The sequence below is a fragment of the Papaver somniferum genome, chromosome 3 (genome assembly GCF_003573695.1).
Source record: "Papaver somniferum cultivar HN1 chromosome 3, ASM357369v1, whole genome shotgun sequence".
In the NCBI taxonomy this organism is placed as follows: Eukaryota; Viridiplantae; Streptophyta; class Magnoliopsida; order Ranunculales; family Papaveraceae; genus Papaver; species Papaver somniferum.
The window spans coordinates 164234669-164259777 of NC_039360.1; the positions used below are offsets into that span (position 1 = coordinate 164234669).

The 25109-nt window shown below is 38.0% G+C and overlaps 1 protein-coding gene and 1 long non-coding RNA gene across 3 annotated transcripts; one reads left to right on the forward strand and one right to left on the reverse strand.

Moving 5' to 3' along the window:
- Positions 1-542: 542 nt before the first annotated feature.
- LOC113357927 lies at positions 543-3929 on the forward strand. The gene is made up of 4 exons (XR_003364000.1): positions 543-680; positions 847-2790; positions 2984-3038; positions 3683-3929. It is a non-coding gene; the product is annotated as an uncharacterized LOC113357927 (long non-coding RNA).
- A 15781-nt stretch (positions 3930-19710) lies between these two features.
- Positions 19711-24467, reverse strand: LOC113357928 (ribosome biogenesis protein BMS1 homolog). 2 transcript variants are annotated; one of them, XM_026601419.1, is made up of 12 exons: positions 24350-24467; positions 24068-24258; positions 23874-23961; positions 23597-23718; positions 23324-23514; positions 22968-23178; positions 22008-22268; positions 21547-21777; positions 20984-21193; positions 20600-20755; positions 20421-20507; positions 19711-20052 (listed from the first exon to the last, which is right to left on the reverse strand). In XM_026601419.1, the coding sequence occupies exons 2-12, from the start codon at positions 24245-24247 to the stop codon at positions 19924-19926; spliced, it is 1866 nt and encodes a 621-aa protein (XP_026457204.1). In that variant the 5' UTR covers positions 24248-24258; positions 24350-24467; the 3' UTR covers positions 19711-19923. The 2 variants fall into 2 exon arrangements, with proteins under 2 accessions (XP_026457204.1, XP_026457205.1); XM_026601420.1 differs by lacking the exon at positions 22008-22268.
- Positions 24468-25109: the final 642 nt, after the last annotated feature.

The window sequence follows — 25109 nt, forward strand, 5'->3', positions numbered from 1 at the left end:
ACTTCAATCAAACCTCCACATTTTTCTCCTAGAGTTTCAAACGTTTTAGAATTCCATAACGAAAATGGAACTCCAAAAACAGACACCCAGATAGCATTTTCGTACTTAAGTTCTTCCGAACTCAATAAATTCATACTAGAAGCCCATGGTTTAAAAACAAAGGAGATACCATTGTTAAACCATTCCACCGTTTTGAAGAGAGCTTCACGCTCTTTTATATTCTTGACTAGAAACATAGCTCTTTTATCAGAGAAAGGGTGCACTACAAAAATACTGATTTTTAGCCACGACCATATTGCCACGGATTTGTATGTTCGTGGCTATTGGTAACATCTTGCCACACCAAACTGGTAGTCGTGGCAAACAGGTCACTCTTTTGCTACGGCCCGGTGGGAAGTTGCCACGAGTCCAGGTTTCTAAGTTATAAGTCTGCCGAATGACCACTACTGACGATAGTGTGGGCCGTGGGTGTTGTGGGCCTTTTGCTTCGAGATAGAAAATATAGTGACATAGCTAATGGTGTCTAAATTATAATCCGCAAAGTTCTTAACCGAACAGAAATACTCCCCAGTTCCCCCCTCAACTCCCCTGTAACCCTGTTTCTTCGATGATGATTATTAAAACGAAAAAAAAATAATCAATATTTCGGAACTGCCTATAAAGAGAAGACAATCTTTCAAGTAAGTTGGGGTTTGTGTAGGATTAGGTCTTATTGTTTTGATTTTCTAAATCTAGGGTATTTCATTTTGTATGAATCAATCTAATTGTGTATCAATCTTCAATTTTATACACTGGTTCATTGTTTTTATCTTCGTTAATTTGAATAATTTTCTGATATTTGGTCAGATTTGAAGTAAGGATATGCATCGATTTCTTCTAAGAATTCATCGATTTGGCTCAAATTATATCTCCCCAAGTTGGTAAGAAATTTGATTACTTGTTCCTCTGATTTCCTGGTGCGAATGTCATGTGTTTTGAGTTTTTTTTTAGATCTAAAGTTTGATTTTAATTTATAAAATTCCAGTTAAAACCTGGTATCCATGTCTTTCTAGGATAGTCAATTACTACTTTTGGTTATTCCTTCAGAATAATTTTGCTTCCAGTAAGTATCTGGATGTGTATTAAGGCCTCCATTCTTATGAATCCAGTTGTTTGATGGCAAGTTGTTGGCTTAATCATAAAGAATTTATGTAAGTGTTTTTCTGTCTGATATCTCTCTACAAATGAAGAAAAAACCATGGCTTTTTTTTTAAGAGTCATGGCAAAATCTCTTCTTGTGTATTAGTATTCACTCTTCCTTTACTTCATCTACGCATCTTATATTCCTACGAAAATATCATCTTCTTTTCACCAAATTTAGATCTATATATGTTTATACAAAGAGATCTAAAAGAAACTGATCATGTAGTTCTTTTGTTCAAGAGTATTTTTTTCCCTTAATTAGTTGGTTCAATTATGAAAGGAAAGTGCACTAGTACTGTGTTGTACGTCTTGTTCATTTTTCATAATTTTGTGTCCTCCTAAGAAGATAAAGATTAGCAGCACCGAATATATTTCTGTTTGGTTTTGAGTTTTGGTTGGTAATTAATATCACAAGTTCAGATCTAAGAAAATTTTGGTTTTTCTTGAACATGTTTAAAGTTGAGGGATCAGTTTTTTCATTCGTATACTAGATTGCAGTTCCTGAAATCATATTGATATTGTGTTAGTTTTATTGCAGACTTCTATCGTGATTAGTGAAACAAGATTAACTGGTCATTAGGATTTAGGATTTATTTGCTTCTAGTTGATTAATTCCGTTGAAGTAATACCGATTCTCTGCTTTTCACTTGGTTTTGTGGATGTGGAATGAAGAAACTCCAATATCCAAGATATTTGGAGTGACTGCAAGTTACAATGTCTTGGTGGTTGAAATAGTTGTTTTCTAGTGATTGAGCTTGATTAGTACTATAATTCCATGTATTAAGTCAGATTGCTTATGAAGACAAAATGTACCTATGCACTACTTTGATCAATATTGTTTACTTCGTACACTGTTGTATATACACAACCATAATAAATATCATTAAATAAAGAAAACCACTTTTGCATACTCTAGAAGATAAGATACAAGTTTATAGGAATGATAGCCAGGCTATTCGTATTAATTATGTTCTGACGATTGTGCAGAACCATGAATATGAGTAAGTTGTTTCTAGTAGACATGCTAGGCATGACCTAAGCTTTAAAGTTGGATTTATTATATGATTCTCATTATTTGTTGAATATCTAATTGCTCCCATTTGGAATGTGTATGTTATGTATGTCATGTGGTATTTGGTATTAATTCAAGTTTTCTTCGATGTTGCAAGGACAAATTTGGATTGTCGGTTCTGAATTTTAACAGGCTTCTTAAGGCATGTTATTTTGGAAGGATGTCTCAAAATTGGACAGGTGCAACATTTGCTGGACTTCAAGGTGGAAGATAATGAGACCTGGGAAGAAGAAAAATACTCCTCGTAAGATACTCCGCCATTTCCCGTTAAAGCCTAGGCTTCAGTTTTGTGTTCTTTGTATGTCTTCCAAAACTGCCAAGGACATGAGATGGTAAAGAAAGGCGCATATGGTTGTGCATGAAACAACCTCACTTCATCTAATCTCTAGTGATACCAGGTCCAAGTAGTCCAGGGAACGGTTGGTATTGATGTATACTTGAGACCTTTGATTGAAGAACTTAAAGAGCTATGGGCAGAAAGGATTGATACTTATGATTCACTTAGAAAAAAGTCATTCGTGAACCACGTGATAGAGGTACAACTAACATCAATAATTTTGGATATATAATGTTTATGTGGATCTTGACATATTATATATGAACAGATAGATGACGTATTTTTGCTACTACTAGCTGGTTGGGTATGTATGCGCATATACATATCCATAAATATTTTTGGCAGTGTATTATCTATATTCATAAGATTTCTTAATTTTATTTGTTTTGTAGAGTGTCCTCCCACATTCAGAGCCATAGAATTTTGATCCTACCACACAGATCCAAGGTAATGCTTTTCTGCTTTATTTGTACAAATGATTGTGCCTAATTCTACACCACTTGCTGCAACATATTATACTAAACATATAAGATTACAGTTGCTTATAAAAGACAAAACATATTCCACTTGCTGCAACATATTAGAAAGACAATGGCATAATTGTTTAGTTAGACTCTGGGTTAACATCATGGACTATATTGATAATTGCCGACACATTCTTGATTTTAGCCGTCAGGACACATTTACATGATCATTAGCCAGAGATGTTGCCGACGATCTTTAATATTTGCATACACCAATGGATGACATATATATGATATTCTATATGAGGAAATTTTGAACTAGGTGTACAGGATTCGGACTACTGATTTCATTGCGTTTTTTCTGCCAAGGACTGTATTTATGGATAACTAGGTGTATTTGCTCAAATATATAGGTGGATATTCGTATTTATTTGAATCCATAGGTGTACATGGGAGAATATAGTTTGTCGAATTGTTGTGCCTATGATTCTATATCATCCTAAATGGATGTGGTTAATTTAGACCACACATTATATTTGAAAGAGATAAGAAATTAAGCATATGCAAGTGTTTGCAATATATTTTATTTTACTTTTATGTTATCAAATTTGATTTTACATTTTGCAGGTTACACTGAAAGATATTGAGTTCAGGCTACACTGAAAGATATATGTTGATTAACTTTGGAAGTAAGGAATCCATCAGTGATAATTGATGTATTTTGTTATTCCATATTCAATAAAAAACTTCTCTTGAAACTTGTATCTGGTACTAAATACTTTAGTACTAAGTTTTTATTTGTTTTTGTTGAATGTAATCAATCACATAACCTTGTAGTATGTGTTTTTTTTAGTGAATGGATGTTTTATTTTGAATGGTTGTCGTGTAAACAAATATTGTTTATTTCCGCTAGTAGTAATCTTAGTGGCTAGCAACAAAAAATGCACACTTAAACAGCTACAGCAAAACCTGTGGCAAATGATCTTGAAGCAAGAGAAACCGTGGCTAAAGCAGTGGATAAAACCGTGGCTAAAACCCCAATACGCGTGACATCCAACTGATAATTTTCCACGATGGGACGCGTGGTAAGTAATCTAACATTATTAGATACGGGGTGAAAAACCGTGGCTAGCTACGTGGCAAATAGAATTAGCCACTAGACTATTTGTTACGGCATGCCAGCCGTGGCAAGTTATCTTCTGCCACGGATTTTTGATCATTTGCCACGCCTCTTTGGCGTCACTAAAACTCAGTATTTTTGTAGTGGTGGAAATCAAAGTCCTCCAAACAATTTAAGAACAACCCCAACTCTGCTCCGATTTCATTCCATGAGCAGATTGCTTTGTTTAATTTAAGAACGACCATTTGGTTCCAGTTGACAGAGCTTACCTCCAAGTTTTCAGGCAATAATTCAGCCCCAGAAAAGCCAGGATCGGAGTTTTAGGACAAGCAATTGATGGAGGAACTACCTTGATAGCAGAACATGTAATACTTTTAACAAAGTTGACCCATTTCAGCCAACCCACACAGTATTTTCCAGCCGGAAAAAAAAGATATATGTTACCCCCATTTTTATTAGGCCCCATCAACTTTAAGAACTCACCATAATTGTTCTTCCCTCTACTAATAACTAGCCATTCAGAAGATTCATGAAAGTGCCAGTAATTAGGTCAACACCAAACACAAGAAGCTTCTTATGAAAACTTGGATATGATCCAGTCTAAAGCCAGAGCACTGACCCAAATGGATGAAAAGTAAGAGCGTTTTTGCTCCCTAACAAGGAACAGACCTTTCTGAATACCATAACCCACTTCCAATGAAAAGATTTTTGCTTCCACTTGGCAACCAGCCTTAGAAGATATGCTAGCAACATTCTTCCTTTTCGAAAGTCTAGATTTCTTACAAGTAACTATCGTCCAAGCATGATGATCACCATGAGTTTCTGACCCCGATCCTTGAAAATTCGTTGCTCCGAGTTGACTCGCATTGCAGACTACTCTACATAGGACTTTCCGCTTTTGCTTATTAGGAAATAAGAATTGTATATGCTTCGTGTGGGGATGGTGAAAGCTGTAGATACCAAAAACCATGCTCGACATGTGGCGCCAAATGAAGGACGAAGTAGTATAACATCCCTAGGATAGTCAACATAGTATTTTAGCTTAGTTTCCTTAGTTTGTAAGTAAAAGTTATATTTGCAAATTCATTTCTACTTTCTACTACTTAAGAAAATATCTAAGAGAGAGAAAGGGATCAAATTTTATTTTATCCTTATCTTCTTCTTCCCCAAAAACTAAATCTAGAGATCCCAAAAAACTCTTTAATGGAGTCTATGTAAACCAAATAATTATGAGTGAAGAACAATGAATACAAGTATGGGTGTAGCTATGGATTTTCCGTACTTACATTTTGGCACTAGAAACATGGAACTATACCTGATTTTGTTGATTGAAGAGAGTTCCAGTGAAGTTTGGTTACTGTTAGCAGCAGATTTCACCGGATCTCAAAGATTAAGGGGCAAAAACGGAAGATTGAATGAAGATTTGCATCTTCAGACAACATATATTAAGCACCGGCATAATAAAAGATCTGTGAGATCTCAGTCAACAATAGATCAAGAAAAAAAATCCTCTTTCTTAACCCCTCATTTCTCTTATTACTATTTGCTTTCAGATCTAATGATTTATAAAAGAAAATTTTGGAAAAGCTTTAAAACTCGATTCAAAACGAGTTCTGGTTATTGATATTTGTAGATCTAACTTCTCCCGTTGATGCTTATTGTAGTGTGACAAAGAATAGTCAGTACCAAACTCTCGTTTGTGGTAGTTAACGAGGAGGGTCGAGACTGCATAGCTAAGTGTTGTAAGGAGCTTTCAAAACCTTCTTCGGAGGAGTAACAACTTGTGGAGACAAAGCAGATAAACCGGGGCCATCAAAAGAATTGAGACCCAATGACGAAGCCCGGTGAAGGTTCATCAGTCAATTATCCAACTAGCACCAACGAAGAAGAAGAACACAGTAGTCGAGTTTGGTTCGTACACGGTGACGAAATATGAGTATAAGTGAATCAATAAGCTCTACGAAGATAATAACTCACGAGAACGAGGACGAAATCTACTTCGGAAAGGCTCAACCGGCGAAGACAAAGCAACCAGCTCGTGGCAATCGGAGTATAGAATCGGTGACGGAGATGAATGGAGGTATCACATCAATAAAGCGACGAGTTCACAAAGGATCCAGCAGCGAAGTACATCATCGAAGAAGAAGAGTTGAATCTCGCCAACATACCCATCAACGAAGCAGACCAACTTGTAACTCTTAGCAAAGGGAAAGACGCAATGAGCAAGTGAATCTCGTCAACATATCATCTCGCCAGAATGATCGACGAGAAGAATATCAAGAGAAGAACTCAACTGCAGGTCGATGGAGCTGCGAATGAGCTCCGCTCGAGCTGGAATTATTGAAAGAACTCGGGGAAGGAGTGTTGCTGTCGATGACGAACTGATGCTGGCAGAAGTGATGATCAATGCTTTCGTGGAAGAGAGATGGTGCTTAGTGGGGACGAGCTTTGGATAAAAAAGATGTTGGCGGATGGCAGCTGCGATGTTAATCAGTGAGAAGCTATTGGTGGAAGACGAGAATGGAAGATGGTGGTATATGTGCTTCTGGCGATTGAGACCATGAAACCGAGGAGATTGAGCTCGAGAGTTTCATGGAACAGTGATACTTCGTGGAAGCATTTGCTTCATAAACACATTTACTTCGTGGACAGAAGTGGGCTTTCGTGAATATTTATCTCGCGGGATTAAAGCCGGACTTCGTGAAGAACAAGAAGGGGACGACGGGTAATCAATTATGATTTGATGAAAGAAGGAAAAAGCTGGGACGACGGGTAATCAGTTATGATTTGATGAAAGAAGGCCGAAGCCGGGACGACGGGTAATCAGTTATGATTTGATGAAAGAAGGCCAAAGCTGGACTTCGTGAAGAACAAGAAGAGGACGACGGGTAAAAGGGAGTATTCCTTCCTGTTTATCTTTGATTTTAAAATTTGTTGCAGGGGCAAGTAAATTTGATTTTAAATTTACGAAGTAAAGCCGACGACGTAAAGCCGACGAAGTAAAGCCGACGACGTAAAGCCGACGAAGTAAGGCAACTAAGTAATGCCAACGAAGTTGATGCAGCCGAACGAACTAGAGAACACATTAATTCGGACCCGGTTCGTCAACTCCAGCAAAATGAAAGGAGGAAATCAGAGCCCACAGAAGATAGTCGCGGAAAATTCCAACATGCAAGGACACACAGAAGATAGCAAAGATGATGAAGTAAAGCGTTATCACATCGTCAGCCTAACCAACTTAGGAGAAACGCCATCTTGGAAGCAAACGGCAAAGAAACCAAGCATGAATCACGGAAAATATGAGGATAAATAGAAGCGTGACGACGAAAGAAAACCGAGCTCCTCAAACCGTTGATGACTGTTTCGGAAAAGATCAGTTAGAGAAGAAGAGATATTTAAGAAGATTACTTCGGCAAAGCTTCCAGCGAGGTAAGTTAGTTAACAAGCAAACGGAGAGTGAAAGAAGGCGCGCTTCGTCAGGAGTGGAGTATAACGAAGCAAAGATCGTTTTATCGGAATACCATTATCCAAAGACAAGTTTGCAAGACGAGGGAAACCTCCGGCTACTCCAGGAGCAAACAAAGGAGAGTGGTGATTTACGGAAGAAATCAACCAAAGAAGAAGATGGTAAGATGAGAGGCGAAGGAAAGGCTAGAGCAATCATATGGGTCAATGATGGAAGCTACGCTATGTGGAGCGTCAAGGTCTCGGTTCACGATGATCGGTAACGAGTATCCAAGGACTAAACAAGGCGATCACCCCTGCGAAGTTGATAGTTATAGCGAAGCTAAAGCCAACCTAAAAGGGCAAAGATGATGAAAGGGAAGACGACGGAAAGGGGCGAATTCAATCAATGAGGACGACGGAATCACCTCACGAAGAGATGGGAGAGAATGACTATAAGGACGACGGAATCAAATAAAGAGGACGATTCGTGCAAACAAGGAAAGATGAAATAGTAATTACATTTCGTCAAATAACTTCATTATGACCCGAAGAATACAAGGAAGTGGAAGAAAGGATGATCGCAATACCAAAAAGGAAACACGCAAAACCGTCGATGTGATAAATCATTGACGTATATGGGGAAAGGATGATGGAAGTTCCAAAAAGAAAACGCGCAAATCCGTCGATATGATAAATCATCGATGTAGGGAGGCAAATAAGACCAGCACCTAGAAGTTATTAATCGGGCAAAATGAGATCTCAAAACAAGCAAGTAAGACCTCACATTAGGAGGCAAATAAGATCCACGAAACGGTTTAAGAGAAACCTCAAAACCTTCGCCTAGGAAGGCTGGGCATGCACCCTAGTCCGCACGAAAGTGTAAGAGGCAAAGTCCTAACGCGCGTCGTGAACAACTCTCAGACAGAAAGCTAGGGGAAATGATAAGACCTATCCGCTGAGGGTCCCTTTTTTGATGGCCTTCGGTAAGGGGTGCAGAAATATGACCAAGGCGCCGACGTATTCGGTTGAGCTGCGGATGCCTGGGACGTCTGGAGCGTTACCGGACATGTCCGTCTGGCAAGTCTTGGCTACGATGCACTCGGTCCCAAAGAAACCTCACTTAGGGTGTGACTTCGTAACCAATAGCCACATCGACGAAAGGGATAAGAAGTCACGAAAACAACTGACTGTCGTAATAACCGGATGGGAGGAGACCAACATGCATGTTAGGGTTAACCTCCTTGAAGGGGAAATCAGGGGGAACATAAAGGGACGGCACCCTCCAGATTAGGGAGTTGGGTGACCAAAAAAGACGGCAATATCATGAGGCTATTATTCATGGGAATAATTAGGCCTGTCGTATTGTCGCGAAGTAAGACCTCAATATAGAATGTTAAGGCGAGGTTGATGGATCGTTATTCGCAAGATAACGAGCGCCTGAGACTTCGTCGACTTAAGACCCTTAATGACAGGGTGGGGCGCAATAACACCTTAACTAGGAGGCGCAATAAGACCTCGTAGAGCAGCAAGGGAAACAAAATATGTTCAAGAGGAAAAAGAAAGAAAGAACATCAAATGAAATAAAATAAAATAGACTTGGAGGCAATAAAGTGATGCAATGCAAGAGCTAAAGTTGAAAGAAGTCGTGGATGGAGCGAACCTAGAGCAAAATATAAATTGATGAGGAAAAGAAAATGGGCACGCAAGGAACAATGCGAAGATCAATGGACGAACGAAGAACCAAAACCATGCAAAGAGGAACCAAAAACAACACGAAGCGAGACCAATATCTTCAAAGCTTAACGAACATAAGGCGCTAAAAAAAACAAGGGCGGAGGCAACAAAGGAGCATCATATTAATTTTGCTTTGGATAGCTAAAGTTCCTTCACCCACCGAAGCAAAAGGAGGCACACATATAATGGACAAGGGAGATATGCTCACGACAAAGGAGATATGCTCGCGAGGACGACGGAGGAAGGCAAAGAAGGAGGCAACGAAGAGACGACAACGAAGAAAAGGATCTGAGAAGGGCGATGGAAATAACAAGATGGGAAGATCAAAGATACGAAGATGAAAGGAGACAAGAAAACGAAAGGCAACGCGAAATAAATCGGAGACACGAGGAAGATCTTCGATGAGGAGAATGAAGGCCTGACAAAGTGAGAGGCAACCGTCGCGCAGAAAATGAAGAAAATTGAACCAGGAGGTCTTGGACCAAATGAAGCTGATCAAAATCTGAGACATGAGGAGTCAAGACGAAGGAATCATGTTCCACGAAGTAATAACGCGGGATACAAGCAAAGAAACAACCAAGGACCAAGGTTTGGAGAAGGAGCAAGCGGTTGGAGGCCCGGAGAGAAGGAAAGACATCAGTGGAAGGGGAAGGACAAGAAACTATAAGATGACGAAAGAACAAGCCGAGCGAAGAAGCTGAATCCATGAAGGAACCTGTCTGAATCATGAAAGCCGGGGCTATCACGGAGGAGGGGACGAATCGAGGAGAGGTGGAGAAGGAGGATGCTGACGAGGATACCAACCGGAAAAGCAAGCTGGAATGGAAAAATGAGGCGACCGGATGACACAACAAGAGCATTAACGCAGCAACAAAGTGGTGATGGGTATCTCGAAAGAAGGAGATGCAAATTCAGAAACGATAACGACTTTGTCCCGAAAACGGATCCTATATCGAGGGAAGGACCTTACAAATATTACGAGGTAGAAGACGAACGAGGAATTCAGAGGAAAAGGCTACTAGTGGAGGAGAGATATCAAAATCATAGTCTAAGACGCGAAGAAGGAAGAAAGTGCGAGGATGAGAGGAAACGCAATAAGCGAGAAAGAAGCACTGGCGAGACAAGAAGAGGGACTGTGGATCGGGAAATCCTACATGAGCCACGAAGATTGAGGTACAAGTGGGATGCTCGTAGAGGCAAGATAAGTCGCAATGGACAAAGGAGGAAGGCGTGCCAGCCACCCTAAACCCGTGCAGGGTTGGAAACAACACCAAAAGGAGAGCTAAGGCGGACTGACCGAAAGCAGGAAGGGTCACTGCGAAGAGATCGAAAGCCGCGAGGTGACAAAGACGGAGGCCACCAGGTGAAGACTATAAATCCAACGAAGTAGGGATTGAACATGTACGTAATTAAAGACTATAAAGACGTGTTGAGGAATATCGGACTCAGCGGTCAATGACAATCAACAAAAGGGGAACATCGAGTGGAACAACGAGCAATATCTCGGCAAGGGAAAGGCAATATAATGGACGGGGCCGCTGGAAATGATGAATAAATGTGCAAGAAGTGGACCAAGCAAACCCGAGCTCATTACACGTAACAAGACAAAATAGTAGAGGCAAGACGAGATTGCAGCATTATTTTCCCTAAAGAAAAGGGGTAGCATTGACGAAGATATCTCACAAAGAAAAAACGTACAAGGGCAAAATCAAAGCGAAGCAATGAATGGATCCAACAACAACTCATGATCGATAACAACAAGATCAAGGAAGGGTGCTTCTATACAACAATTAAGCTTCAGAACTTCGCGAAAGAATAAGAGGCAAGTATATACTTTTCAAGTTATTATTCTTTCGCTCATCCCTTCAACAACAAAGATCAAAGTCATCCACTCAAGCACCACACGTCTCGCTATAAGAACTACACCAAAACGGATTTTTCCTTGAGGATTGCTCTTCAAGCCATGCTCAAGGAAAAAAGGGCAGAATGTAGATACCAAAAACCATGCTCGACATGTGGTGCCAAATGAAGGCCGAAATAGTATAACATCCCTAGGATAGTCAACATAGTATCTTAGCTTAGTTTCCTTAATTTGTAAGTAAAGGTTATATTTTTCAATTCATTTCTACTCTCTACTACTTAAGAAAATATCTAAGAGAGAGAAAGGGATCAAATTTTATTTTATCCTTATCTTCTTCTTCCCCAAAAACTAGTTGTAGAGCTCCCAAAAAACTCTTTAATGGAGTCTATGTAAACCAAATAATTATGAGTGAAGAACAATGGATACAATTGTGGGTGTAGCTATGAATTTCCCGTAGTTACAAAAGCACGAACCAATTTACCTTGGATTAGCTAGGATTAGATATGTTCATAAGTTATTTGGTCATGCAATGTAAACACTTCATGCACGGGTATACATTGAAACTTTTGTTTCTATGGTATAAGCAATGCCGAAGGTGAAGTTCATAATCATTAATGTTTAGCCCAAATAGTAAAACTGTAGTTTCTATGGTATGCATTGCAAGGACATCCTGTTGTTAAGGAGAATTTTAACACGTGCAGGTTCATTAGTTGCATCCTTGCAAAATTATTTTGATATGCATACCTGTAAAAAAAATTGTGGTTTTTGGTGAACAAGTTGTGAGTATGATTCTCATTGTCCATGTACGACATTTCGGTTTTACTTATCAGGAAATTAATTTACTTCGTGCGTTGGACGAATGATTGAAGCCGTTGTACGTAGCTTCATTTGATTAGTGCAGTAGTTTCCCGGTGTTGTTATAAGATCCTAAACCGGTTCTATTGAGATAGTAGTGGAGGCCGGGAGTATTAAGGTTATTGTCATCATCAGTAGTAGTATCTACAAGTGTAGATCTATTATTTCAGATTCAATTGATTTAGGCTTTGGAATCTCTACTTGTATTCATATCTGGATCAAAACCATGTCATTCTCTCATCGAGGATCCCATTTCAATCACGAGCATTGTCTTCGAACCCCGGAATACATGCGATCAATTATTCATTTTCTAAGTTGTGTCGGTTGATACTGCTATAAGAGTATATCAATCATAACTAAAATGAGAATGGCGGCTCTCTAACACTTTAAACCATCACATTTGTGAACGTGGATTTTTCAGTAAAGATTCTGCATTTTTTTTTTTTTTTTTTTTTTTTTTTTTTTTTTTTTTTTTTTTTTTTTTTTTTTTTTTTTGTAGTTGCCAGTGTGATAGTAAGAAATGTATTTATTACATTTACAGTATCTTACCCGAACCTACATTCAAAAGAGGTGGGTTTACTTATGCCAGGAATATTAGCTTCGTTTGAGATCACATCTAGTCACCATATATTACAAATTGATATGTTTATGGGATGTCAAAACAAGTTTTTTAATAACAGAATTGAGATGTGCCCCCTGGTGTTTTCTTGAATTGTAATCTTGAATTGACATGCCTGTAATCGGGGATGTGTGGAACACCGAGCTAAAACCGAGCTTACCTTCTGGTCTCTGGTGCTCCATCAGTGCAATGTGCTCACAAAATAATGATTGTTGCGCTGAACATATCATACTTTCTCATTTAAAAGATCATTTCAATAACCGGGCCGGCACATTCGGCAGCAACATTGGTACTAGTCCAAGGGTGTTTTAGTAACTCACACAATTCTTTTCCCTATAAATAAACAAGGGCTTTAGGGTTCGGTAGAAGAAGTTGTTTACAGAGTAATAAGAGTATAGACAGGCATTCTGAGTGAATGAGGCTGCGTTGAGGGAAAGACTATTAACAGGGTTTCTCTACCGATTAGAAGTCGCCGTTTCCTAGATCAAATGGGAAGGTATGATGAAAGTAGTTTTGGTTATATGTGTGAAGCTTTACACATAGCTTGGAGATCAAATAGAAGAGAGACAAAGATCTTTCAAAATTGTCATAATGACTTATCCTCTCAAATCTATGTTGTGAAAACTTATGATCTTGCAGGTCAGTTTAGCATCAATGGGACTCGGCCACCGGAGTTACAGAAGGATAGATCTGCAACAAAAAAAACTACAGTAGCATTGAAATGCCATATTGGAAATTTGTTGAAATGGGTAGATCTGTAAAAAAAATAAAATTAGTATCTCTAACTGTTAGTCTGTTAAAAATGTTTATATTTATGAATTTCTGTGAAATATCTATTTTTAGTCTGTTACAAATGTTTAATTTAGATTTGTAAATGTTGTTGAAGGCAATGCAATTCTTTGAACGAAACCGATTACAATATACAAAATTCATCCCACCAATTTTCAAATATTTTTTCTTAGTTTTAATTTACATCAGGATGCATCCGGTTTCACCTCGTTATTTTTGAAGGTTAAGGCATGATGAATCCGGATTCATGTTGTACTATCATAAAACACCAACAGCATTAAAGAACGGAACATAGATCTAAACTAAATTTTTGTATAGTAAACAAAATCCATAAAGAACAGAGATCTCGTGAAAGAATTAAAGAAACGAAAATACAAGTACATACAAACTTGAATCAGATAAGGATACACACTGGAATTCTCCACCCAAAGTCAATTGGATAAACTTCTTTAATTTAACGATTATGAATAGAATATCTTCATCTTTCACATCAGATCCACATTTCAGATGTCCATCCTCAGACACAGTGCCGCCACTCATATCAAAATCCACGGATCATAAACAAGTTATATTTAAGAGGAAAAGTCATTATAAAAATTTCATAGATCTTAGTATTTCTTTTCTTTAATCTCCATGGTATCTGTAAACCTTCCATCTGATTTTGGAAACGGCACACTCAGTCACACTTGTTGTCTCTCTCCACTTTCTCCACTCTCCAAACTTCTATTGAGACTCTAGGGTTTGGATGGTTTTATAAGAAAATGTGTGTGTTTTACTAAAAAGCCCTTGAGCTAATCACAATGCTGCATTGCAGCCCAGTGTGGAGGCCCGGATATTAAAACTTTTATAGACTATACTGCTGTAGTGTTGTGTACAGTGAGACAGGATTATGGTTGCAGATGAGGATAAGCCTCATATCGTGGTGCCAATACATAGCAACTTTACCTACCGGTTTAAACGGAAAACAGAGCCGGGGAATAAGAAGACAAAGTAGAGTTAGAAACTAGGTTTGGTGTGTAAACTATTCAGGGTAGCAGGGGTTCAAAAGTACATCCCACATAACTAATGTCAAATACTATAATCATCAGCTGCTATGAATTGATTTTGAATCTTCAATTCTTAGCTGCACGGATTAGTTGATGAAGAAGTGAAAAAAAAAAAAAAAAAAGAGAGGTAATAACAGCAATATCCATTCGGGTTGCTAGAGGCATGTCTCTTGCTTGGATTGTTTTTGTTGTAGCTCTTGAGCTTGTTTTGCTTACCTCTGGTAGGGGCCTTAATATATTGTTACTCTTTGCTGATCAAAAAAAAAAACACAGGAATATCCATATAGTCACTAAAACATTAAGGCTTTCCACCATTTACTGAACCATGGGCAACAAGCGTGGGGTACTTAGAGAGGAGTTGCATCAGCATATTGCGCGCTATATCCCGTCATTTTACGGATGCAGCTATGAATCCACCTCAAAAATTGAAGCACAAATCTTTTCTGTAACCCAGTTAAAATCGATTATTTTCCCGGTCTTAGTAGAATCTCTTTGTTCTCATGTAAATACGAAAGACTTTGAAAACAGAATTAAATCACGTATATGCGTAAATATCTTTGAATAACACCCTTCCTCAAGAGATTTTTTTTGTTCTTTTTCTAGCTTTTTACCATCCACTCCGGTCAACATATTACAAAGTGATAGGAAAGACTCCCGGTGTTTGCGAACTGCTAAGATTTTGTTATGACGACGCAATATTTATACACTTTAAAATGACAAAGTAGTCTTCAATTTTACCCTATGCTGCAGTTTCACATTTCAACTGTTGAAATTAGAATAACCGGTCCGGCTGCAGCATTTGAACTAGTTCATGGGCAGTTTAGTAACTCACCTATTTTTTTCGTATAAATCAAAAAGCCCTAGGGTTTCGGATATAAGATATTTTAAGAAAGTATTAAGACTAGCAGTGCGACTGTGTTAGTGACTGAGGTGACATTGAGGGTAAGACAATTCACCGGAGATCTCTGCCGATCAAAAGTTGCAGTCTCCTAGATCAGATGGGAACAAGTTACGATGAAAGTAATATATGAAGCTTTACACATAGTTTGGAGATCAAATACAAGAGAGATGAAGATCTTTTAAAATTGTCATAATAAGTATCCGTTAGAACACCACAACAAAGTGAAACATAGGTTTGCTGGAATCTTGTTTTTAGGATATGGATAGATCTGTAAAAAAATTACAGCAGGTTTAAAATTGGTGGTAGATATGTAAAAAAGAATATATATATTTATTATTAATTTCTGAGCAATATCTATTGTTAGTCTGTTACAAAAATATTTAGTTTAGTTTATATAGTATGTTTTTGGGTTTCTGATGATAGTAATATATATAATGGCAATGGTGTAAATGTTAAGCGTTAAAAACATTGTTGAATAGATTAGACCATCTTTATTAAGTCATCAAAGTAGGGATGCTCCATTGCTTTCTCTGCTAGGATCTTTTTTGAAGGGTCAATTAACGCCATGTGATATCATTTGAGACCAGTTCAGAAGCTATTATTCAATTGAAGTCCCTGCCATTAGATTACTTTCAAGTTAGACAGAAATCATTTGGGCGAAGTAACAGAAAAAGGGATCAAATTCAAGATACGTTTAGGACAAAAAGTTCTACTTCCCTCACCCCATCCACACAAATCTTATTTTCTTTTGAGAGAGTAGACTCATCACTTGACCGAAGAAATGAGCCCATGTGGTTAAATTTGCCCGCTCATCTCCACCTCTAAAGTGGGATAGCTTCTGATCATGTGATAGACATAGTCTCCCCCGAATTACATTTTAATTTTCTTTCATTTTGAACAGAATTCTTTATAACTTAAAACCTACTCCAGGGCCAAAATAATACGAGTGAGGCAGAGGATAGCATTAGCAAGTTGCCGGGTTCAATTCTCAAAGATACATTTTAGATTACGGGCCTAGTAGGTTAGTCACTTGATTTGTTTTGACTATTGAGGTTTGTGTTAAGGTTTGGACTCTTCTAGTTATTGAGCTGTCTTTGGTTCAGAGAAAAATGAAATTATTTGTTGCTCTGAACATATAATACTGGGCTAGTGAAGGAATTTCAACTGCTGGTATTCGTATAATGATCATGTCAACAGTGCTGTACTGCTTTCTCCTCCTTTGCTTAATCAAATTCTCCGAAACTTCAACCAAGAAGCTGCATATTCGGATTTGTGCTCTAATATACAGGTGTGGGGGAGGCTGCGATATTGCTATGAAGAAGCAGCATCTAAACTGACAAAGTAATCATCAACCGTACCCTGTGCTGCAGTTCACATTCCAACTGTGGAAATTGTATTAACCGGGCCTGCACATTGGGATGCAACTTTGGAACTAGTCTAAGGGTATTTTAGTAAATCAACCAATTCTAGGGTTCGGTATTTTATAAATTAACTAAGCTGTTCTAGGGTTCGGTAGAAGTTTGTTTACAGGGAAGAGCAGAGAGCAGCTGTGTGAGTGAGCGCGGCGGCATCGATGAAAGACTGCATTCTCTGCCGACTTTAAAACCAATCTTCCAAAAATAAAATCTATCGGGAAAAATAAAAGAAGCCCAGTTGCTTTGAAGTGGAAACTAATCTAAAAAACACACAATCCTAGTTTACCCATTTAGGGTTTCAGTTTCATTTTTTTCCGCCGGCTTTTTTCAGTTGCATATCTACATAGATCACGATCTTCTTGTTCTTCTTTTTCACAATCGAGTCTCACTAGTCAATGGCAGATCAAAGGTATATAATACCTCTTTCTTCTTACTTACATTTTCAAATTTTCTGGTCTTTGTTTCCACATTAATACTCTTTGTTTTCCGAAATTTTCTCCCGAAGTGAATCAAGGAGTCTCCTGTTTTTCCCAAAATTTCCTCCAAGAGAAAACCAAAGAGAAAATAAGTACATTTTTTTTTCTTCTTCTTTTGTGTAGGTTTGTCAGATTCATCATTACTAATGGAACGACCATTTGCATCGCTAAAACCGCTATTGGTACTTGGGTTGCATCCGATAGTTTATCAACCTTAATTCTCACTGAGAAAGAAAAAGAGTTGAAAAAGCCCTCCGAGACATATGATGTGAAGGGTGTCAAAATTGGAGATCATCTATATGCATCAGTAGCTGGAAACAGTGGTTGGTACGCTCCAATCATCAACGCATTGATAGAAAAGGTAAGAGAACAATATTGTTCTTGATTTTTAATTTATGTCTTATTCATTAATATATTAATTGGTGGATGTTGAATCGGAGTTGCTTATATGTTTGCTGATTAACAGGTTCAGACTGAAAAAAGAAGTCTCAATCCTGACAAATGTGTCGAATATGCTTTAACCATTTTTAACAAGGAAGATTATGATGTTCCTTCTCATTGGGAGAAGATCGAAGGGTTTGACATTAAGAAATATGGTTGCAGCATTTGCTTCTCATCCTACAATGAAGGAAGGGATGTCCCTCTCAAGGTTGTAAATGTGGAAAGAAATGCTGCAGGTAGCGTCACTGTTACACATTTGCTCACTCCATCAGAGATAGATGCTCTTGGGAATTCTCCAAAGCCACCACATTTTAAAACAATTTGTGTTCAAGGAACAGGAGGGCGGTATGCGAAACCTGTTCTTAATTATCATAGAGATATTTTTGAGGAAGAGATCAACAAGAGAGAACATGTTCAAGCACTGGTTAGATCTATGGCTATGGCGTTTAGGAGGGATCCTAACCACACCGGAGGGCACATTAGAAGTAAGTTTGAGTTTCCTATATCTATGTTTTATGAAAATCCTGTGGTTACGCCGAAATTTGATTTAACTTGCACTCATTTTGTTCTTGAATCAGTTGACCTTCTCACCCATAGTGGAATCAAAACTGTGTTGCAAGAGACTGCCGAGAACATACTCAAGGAACAAAAGGATTGGTTACATCAATGGGAAAGGGTAATCGAACACTAGCAAAGTAGACAAAGAGGAATCTGAAGATGGAGAGGGTGAGAGTTTACAATTTCTACTTTTTTGTTGTACTGTACCCACATCTGTTTGTGAGAATGAACAAACCAAGATTCTGTGGAAGTAATCATACATTTCTTGCTGGCTATAACTAGATTTTACTAGTCCTTAATGATCACTTATATATCAATCTCTTTAGTTTTGAATCCTTGTCTTAACTGAAGCATCTTTATATTTTTTTCTTTACCTTTTACTCGTTTGTTTAGTATCTTATGTTTGCTAGTCTAATATTCCCCATATCTTGTGCCTGAAATCAGCTTATTTCCATCCCATTGAGTTTATTTCCTTCCCGTAGATAGGGTTTGTCATACTTGGGGTCAATAAAAGTAGATGTGGCCAGCTTCAGGTTTGTGATACATGGGGTCAGTAAGAGTAGGTCTGCCCAGCTTCAGTCTTATAGGTCATAGGAATGTCTCAATTTTTAGGCAGCAAAATGAGACTTGCAGGCTTTAGCTCTAGGTTGATAACAAATAGATAGATGTTTTCAAAGGTAGTTCAGAACCTGAAGTAGATATTTGGGGATCACATTAGTGTCTTTCAATTTCAAATCCCTGTTTCTAACATTTTTTCTATTACTAAGAACAAAAGTCCAGTTGTGAAACAAATATGGATTCCAGCTGCCTTTTGTGCTATGGTGGAGTTGTGGTTTGTTAGAAACAGAGTGGTTTTTGAGGAGGCTGGGATTGATTGAAGAAAGCAGCCAATCAGAATTTGTCTTTAGTCAAAGATTGTGGGATGATATTGAAATTTGAAAGCTGATAGGTTGCGTGAGCAATGCCAAATCGCAAATCCTGCAATTCTTTGAGGTTAAAGTGAACGAAGCTGAAACTTGTGCGAACAGTGGTATGTGTATGCTGTGGTGGAGCAGCAAAAGAGAATCCTGGTGCTGCAGGCTTTGAATTTAGATTTATACAGCTAAGAGCTATTGCTGGTGGTTTGAGATGTGCTACAAATTTCATAGCTGAAATGCTGGTTATTATGTCTACTTTGACTTCTTATTCTGTTTTAGATGGTTTATAGGTCATTTCCAATGTATTGGAAGAGAGATATTGTTAGAGATGGTTCAAGAATTGACATTCCACAACTCATAGGCTTAACAATAAAAAATTCTAGGAAAAAGCACAATAACATCAACTGATACCTAAATTTCCATGTTTAATGTCTTAGGTGCATGCCACAGATACATAAATATGATGCACATCAAAATTTCTATGAAAAAGCACAATAACATTAACTGATAGCTAAATTTCTATGTCTAATATCTTCGGTGCGTGCCACAAATACATAAATATGATGCACATCAAACTCTCAGGAATATTCGAATTTGAATGGAAAATTATCCTTATTGCTGTCACTTGCAAGATCTTGTTAAATTGGTTACAGACATTTACTTTTAAATTTTTTTAGACCATCAAGAAATTAACCGTAACACAATATCCGTGGAAGACCAATCACTGGTTTCTTCAACTCCTCCTCTTCGTGTTTTTCCAGCATATCTAGTCGTTTCTGCTCGGATATGACCACCACAGTTTCCTTCTCTTTGTCACACTGCAAAATAAGGCACCACATCAACTGAATCAGCTGTAATTTTGAAAACTAGCCATTGACAGAAGTAAAGCGACAAAGACATGAAAACAAACGACGCTTGATATTTGATCAGGATGTTTTCCTCAGTCCGGCCATACCCAAACAACCACCTCATTCTACAGCAGCAGGTAGAAGGAATGGCAGCAGTGTGAAATATTTTACATAAAAAGACCAAATCAAGCTCCGTATGGGACATAGGTAGCATGAATTAATCTATCAGGGAAACCCGGCAAAAATTGTATATTATCAAGGTTGACTAATTTAAAAGGCACTTCGAATTGGACAAAGACTATTATGGAAAGGAGCTGAAACAGCCCAGAAGCTCATACCATATACATAATGTTAAGGAACAACGTAAATTTTGAATATGGATAGGAGGAAGGCTCCCCATCAATGATCTCCACACCACGTCGCTTCTGAGAATTTGGACCAAAGACAAGTCAGAAATGCGCATGGAATTCTATAATCCACAAACTTTAGCCATATAAGTTCAGACCAGGGGAATAACCTTTCTGAGTGATTCATCATCAACAGGAACAATACTGTTGTACTGTTTGAAGAAGCAAGGAGCCTCAAATTGACACAACACACGCATGATAAAAGTATCACTCATACAAATTGTATCCTCAAATGTGCATCTAGCAATCCCCTTTTCTTCTGCCTCCTGCCCAAGACCGATAACATTAGAAATGCAAAAAAAAACACAAAAAGGACAATACTGATACACTTGACTTTTGCATGGAAAGAGCACAGAAATCCCATGGATTCTAATATCATAAAAGCAAAAGAATGACAATCTGTGGTTCTATATTCTAGATACGCATCAGAAAACTATGTGAACACTCGAGACAGGATACATAAGAGAGGATTTTGTTTTCAACTTAGCACAAACCTCATTAACCATCCCCCAAATTCCACTTCGAGTCTGAATTGGTGCACCTTTTAATGCAGCAACATCAATATCTCCTGGTTCAAACTTGATAAGAGCAGTCCTCTCGTTATAGATGTTTTGAGGTTTTCCTTCCCGCTTACTGTCCTTCATTATCTTTGAGTGGTGCTTAGGTTCAAGAACGACTGCCTTTGCTGCTATCCGAAACGCGTCCTGATTCAAATGCAAAACTTTCCACAAACAATGAGCAAATCCAGAATAGTTGAGCAGCACCTTCACATCCCATCCTTATATTAGAAGGGTGGCTTGTTACTAAAAAAGAGCCATTCAAGTGACATGCTTGTGCATTCACCAAAATATGACAGATGGCACCATACGAAAGGGTGGAGACAGTACCACAATAAAAAATAAAAAAAGATTTTATTATGATATTTTCCCAGATGATTTCTGAGAAACGCCAACAAACGAACGAACTTAGATATATGGTTGGTTCTTTAACTTAAAATACTCTTTTTTGTTGCAATACAAAATAAACAAGTATAAAATTCAAGTGGAATACACCAGACCTTTTTTCTCTGCACAACAGCAATTCTGGTACAAGGAGGTGCGACAGGGCCCTGAAACATTGCAAGACAGTGCTCATCTTCGGGGTTGAACTCGAGATATTTATGCTGTCCGTTGTTGATCTCCCTAGCATAAATAGGTTGTGTCTGGTAGCGTCTCCAACCAGCTGACACGGTGACTGGATCTCCTGACTTCAACAGTTTCATATGCCAGTTATGTCGCTTAAGTCTCACCTGGAAGAAGAACACATATACATGATCAATAAGGCTGGCAAACAGAGTTCAGGTAACAGGATACAGGCATAAATGTCTTCCTATCTATTCATGTTGAATATCGAATAATGGCTGTTTCATTATCATATCAACGTTTTAGACATTTTTTTCTGGGAATATATTTTGATGAGTGAAATCTTTTCAAAGGCATATTTCGATAAAGAAAATTAAACTAGGAAAGGCATAATAACCTGCATATAACCGTTATTTTCCTCTTCAAAACTGATACCTCCAACGAGAATCAGATGACAGGGATCATGATTTTGAACCATCTTAAATGGAACGCCATGAACCTCCAACCTTAGGTAGGTCCCTGTTCTGAAACCCTCATTCTCCATGTGGGTTAGCTCAACAAGATCACTTTCCTTATCCATCTCCGGGGATAAAGGAAAAGGATCAGTTGTGCTTCTAACACCAGCTAAATAAAAATCACCAAAACCAGCAATGTGTACCTGTTCCGAAACACCTAAAGTCAACTGGTGGATAAGAGTGCAAGTGAAGTTTGTGGTACAATAACTGAAAAAAATAGGTGGGCTCTTTTCTTTATCAGATTCGCTTCGGTACATTATCTGAATTCCTTACAAAAGAAGCATCAAAGATAAAGAAACTGTTGTTTCAGGATTAAATAAATGAAAACATAGTAGAGCAGTTACGGCATCCAACATTTACAGAACCAACAGGACAAGTAAGTGAATAGAAGCACTAGAAAATACGAAAAACTACAATGAAGCGAGAGAGCGTAACTGCAAGTGATTGTATCTGCAGTCCATCACACACCTAGAAAGAAGAATCACAAGGCAGATAATCTAATCTAAAGCAGAAGCAGCACAGTTGAAGACATCCAGCGAAGTTACGCAGGTTGGTTTCCAGCATCAAACACCAGAAATGCCAGTTTTCCTCTAATTCTTTGGTTTTACACTTTTCTTTATGTTAAAGCTAAGCAAGTTTCTAGATACAAACTACGAAACATATCCATGTAAAAAAATTTTGAAAACAAGATAAAACATTTCATTCTAACGAAGTCACGGGACGAGGATACATTCATCATAAAGGAACTCTATAGCTCCTATAAGCAATGGAATATCTGATGTCGCATGGATGAAAGATATTCAGATTTGAGAAACTCGAATTGACCTAGTACGAGGAAGTACCTTAGCTCCGCTCTTAATACTACAACCACGAAGATAACCATACAGACATATGTTTCTCTTGCAATTTGCATTTTTGTGCACTTTTTTAAGAGGGGTAGCATCTTTAAAACGGTCTACCAGCACATAAGGATGTGCAGCTCGCCGGGATGAGAGATGGAACTGGAGCGTCAATATCTCTTCTGCCAGTTCTTGTACATCCCCCATATTGTACCTGTTATAATCATAGATGGAATGATGGATATATAAGAGTGGGTTTATCAGATTTAAAGTAAGGGCAAACATCATCACTAGTCTAAATGAGAAAATGTTATAAGCGCATGAATTAGACAGTGCAGTATTAATCAAAAGAAACTTACAAGTCATGCTGAAGACCAGATAGATTGTATGTTACTGCTCCTTGATATATTTCAGTCCGAAAAAGATCCTGGAGACGCTCTTTGGTATCATTCAGTTTTGTTTCATCTTCGAACTCGTCAAGATGTGTGAGAACACCCATAACCTTTGGAAGGCCGTGCGCTTGTAAAAGGTTAAGAAACTCGAATGTTTCCTGAAACCATCGAGAAAAATAATAAACCCCCCGCTTATTTTTTTTATACAATGTAGTTACATAAAGGAACAAAGCCACATACCGCTTCAAACCCATAACTTGCATCAACCATTAACAATACTAGATCTGCATATTTTGCAGCATCTATCATGGCACTAATATCATCAGGGCATTCTACAAACTGCAGCCTTGTTCTTTTGTCAGCTAAAGAAATAACCAAACAACATAACCAATAAGTTATCCGCATAACTATGAGTAATCAAAGTATTTAGTATGGTATGAGTTATCTGCATAACTATGAGTAATCAAAGTATTGTGTAAGGTAATTGTAATAGTTAAAATTAGACAAAGAAACAAACCTGTTATGATGGTTACGGGGCCTTGGATATCATCTTCTTCCATGGTAAAATGGTTGACTAGAGATCTAATCAGCAGGGACTTCCCAACCTACAACAGCATAAATTAAAACAGCAGCAGTCCAGATAATGGTTAGAATCATTACCTCTCTGATCTTTGAATTTTGAAAATACATCAGGGAGGAGGGGTTACTGACATTGGGAGGTCCTTGAACGAGAATTAAGAAAGGCGGTGGTGGTGGTGCTTCTGGCTCATGATCATTTCCCCAATACATAGTTCGATTGCCATCATCCCAAACGTCTTCACACTCTTTGAAGTCTCTATATATCCGGAAAGCTGCTGGACGATGATCAACTTGAGAATTGGGAGATGACATTTTTGAAATCCCTAAAAAAAATCACAGAATACAAATTTCCACTTTGTAAATAAAAACAAAATTTTAAAGAAAATAGAGATGAAGAAGAACAATAAGAGTCACCTTGTTGCTAATGGACTGGAGAAATTCTTGTTCGATTTTATCAATTAAGCTTTTCCTTTTAGAACTATCGAGACAATGAGGAGGTTTAGGTTTCTGGATTTTATCACAGGAGATGGACGGCGGGCAGAATGGAAAGAACGACTTTTTGGGGACCATGGTTTTTCTAGGGGGACCATGGTCTTATTAGGCCACCTACCCTACAGTGTTAAGGGATGTCCTCAAATTAGATGAGATTATTAATCTGGTCCTTACCCTAATTAAATTAACCCTAACCTAATAACTACATCTAACTTAATCAAAAAGAAAACTCTAAATATAATCCTAATCTAACCTTGTCTCACAGAAAAAAAAAAAAAACAGTTTTGAGGAACTGTTCTCCTCTTCTTCTTTCCTCTTCCCCCATTTCAACATCATCTTCATCGATTAATCGTCGATTCATAAAATTTTCATCGTCGATTAATCAATCGACTATAAGAATGGTTCTTCGAAAGAAAACCAATAGACTCCCAGGAACAGGTCCCCCATTAGGACATCTAGCAAATCATCCAAGTGATTTTGAGATTCATAAAGAAGTGGAAGAGCCAAGTGAATCCATAATCCAATATAATAGACGCAGTAAGAAGCCTGATTCTGCCATGGGACCGATTCGCAGGTATTTTCCAACAAACCCATACTTTTAATTTGATTTTGATTCGTTTAATTGAATAGAAATCATCAAAATAGGGTTGAATGGGAGTTACAGTGCGTTGTTCGGTTAGGA

Bases quoted from the DNA above. Each gene is read 5' to 3' on its own strand.
- LOC113357928 (XM_026601419.1), bottom strand. From the start codon at position 24,247: ATGTCATCTCCCAATTCTCAAGTTGATCATCGTCCAGCAGCTTTCCGG. The intron at 23,515-23,596 runs GTATGTGGCTTT...CGATGGTTTCAG, and splicing joins CAAGTTATGGGTTTGAAGCG to GAAACATTCGAGTTTCTTAA. The intron at 20,053-20,420 runs GTATGAGCTTCT...CTTATTTTGCAG, and splicing joins TCCTTAACATTATGTATATG to TGTGACAAAGAGAAGGAAAC.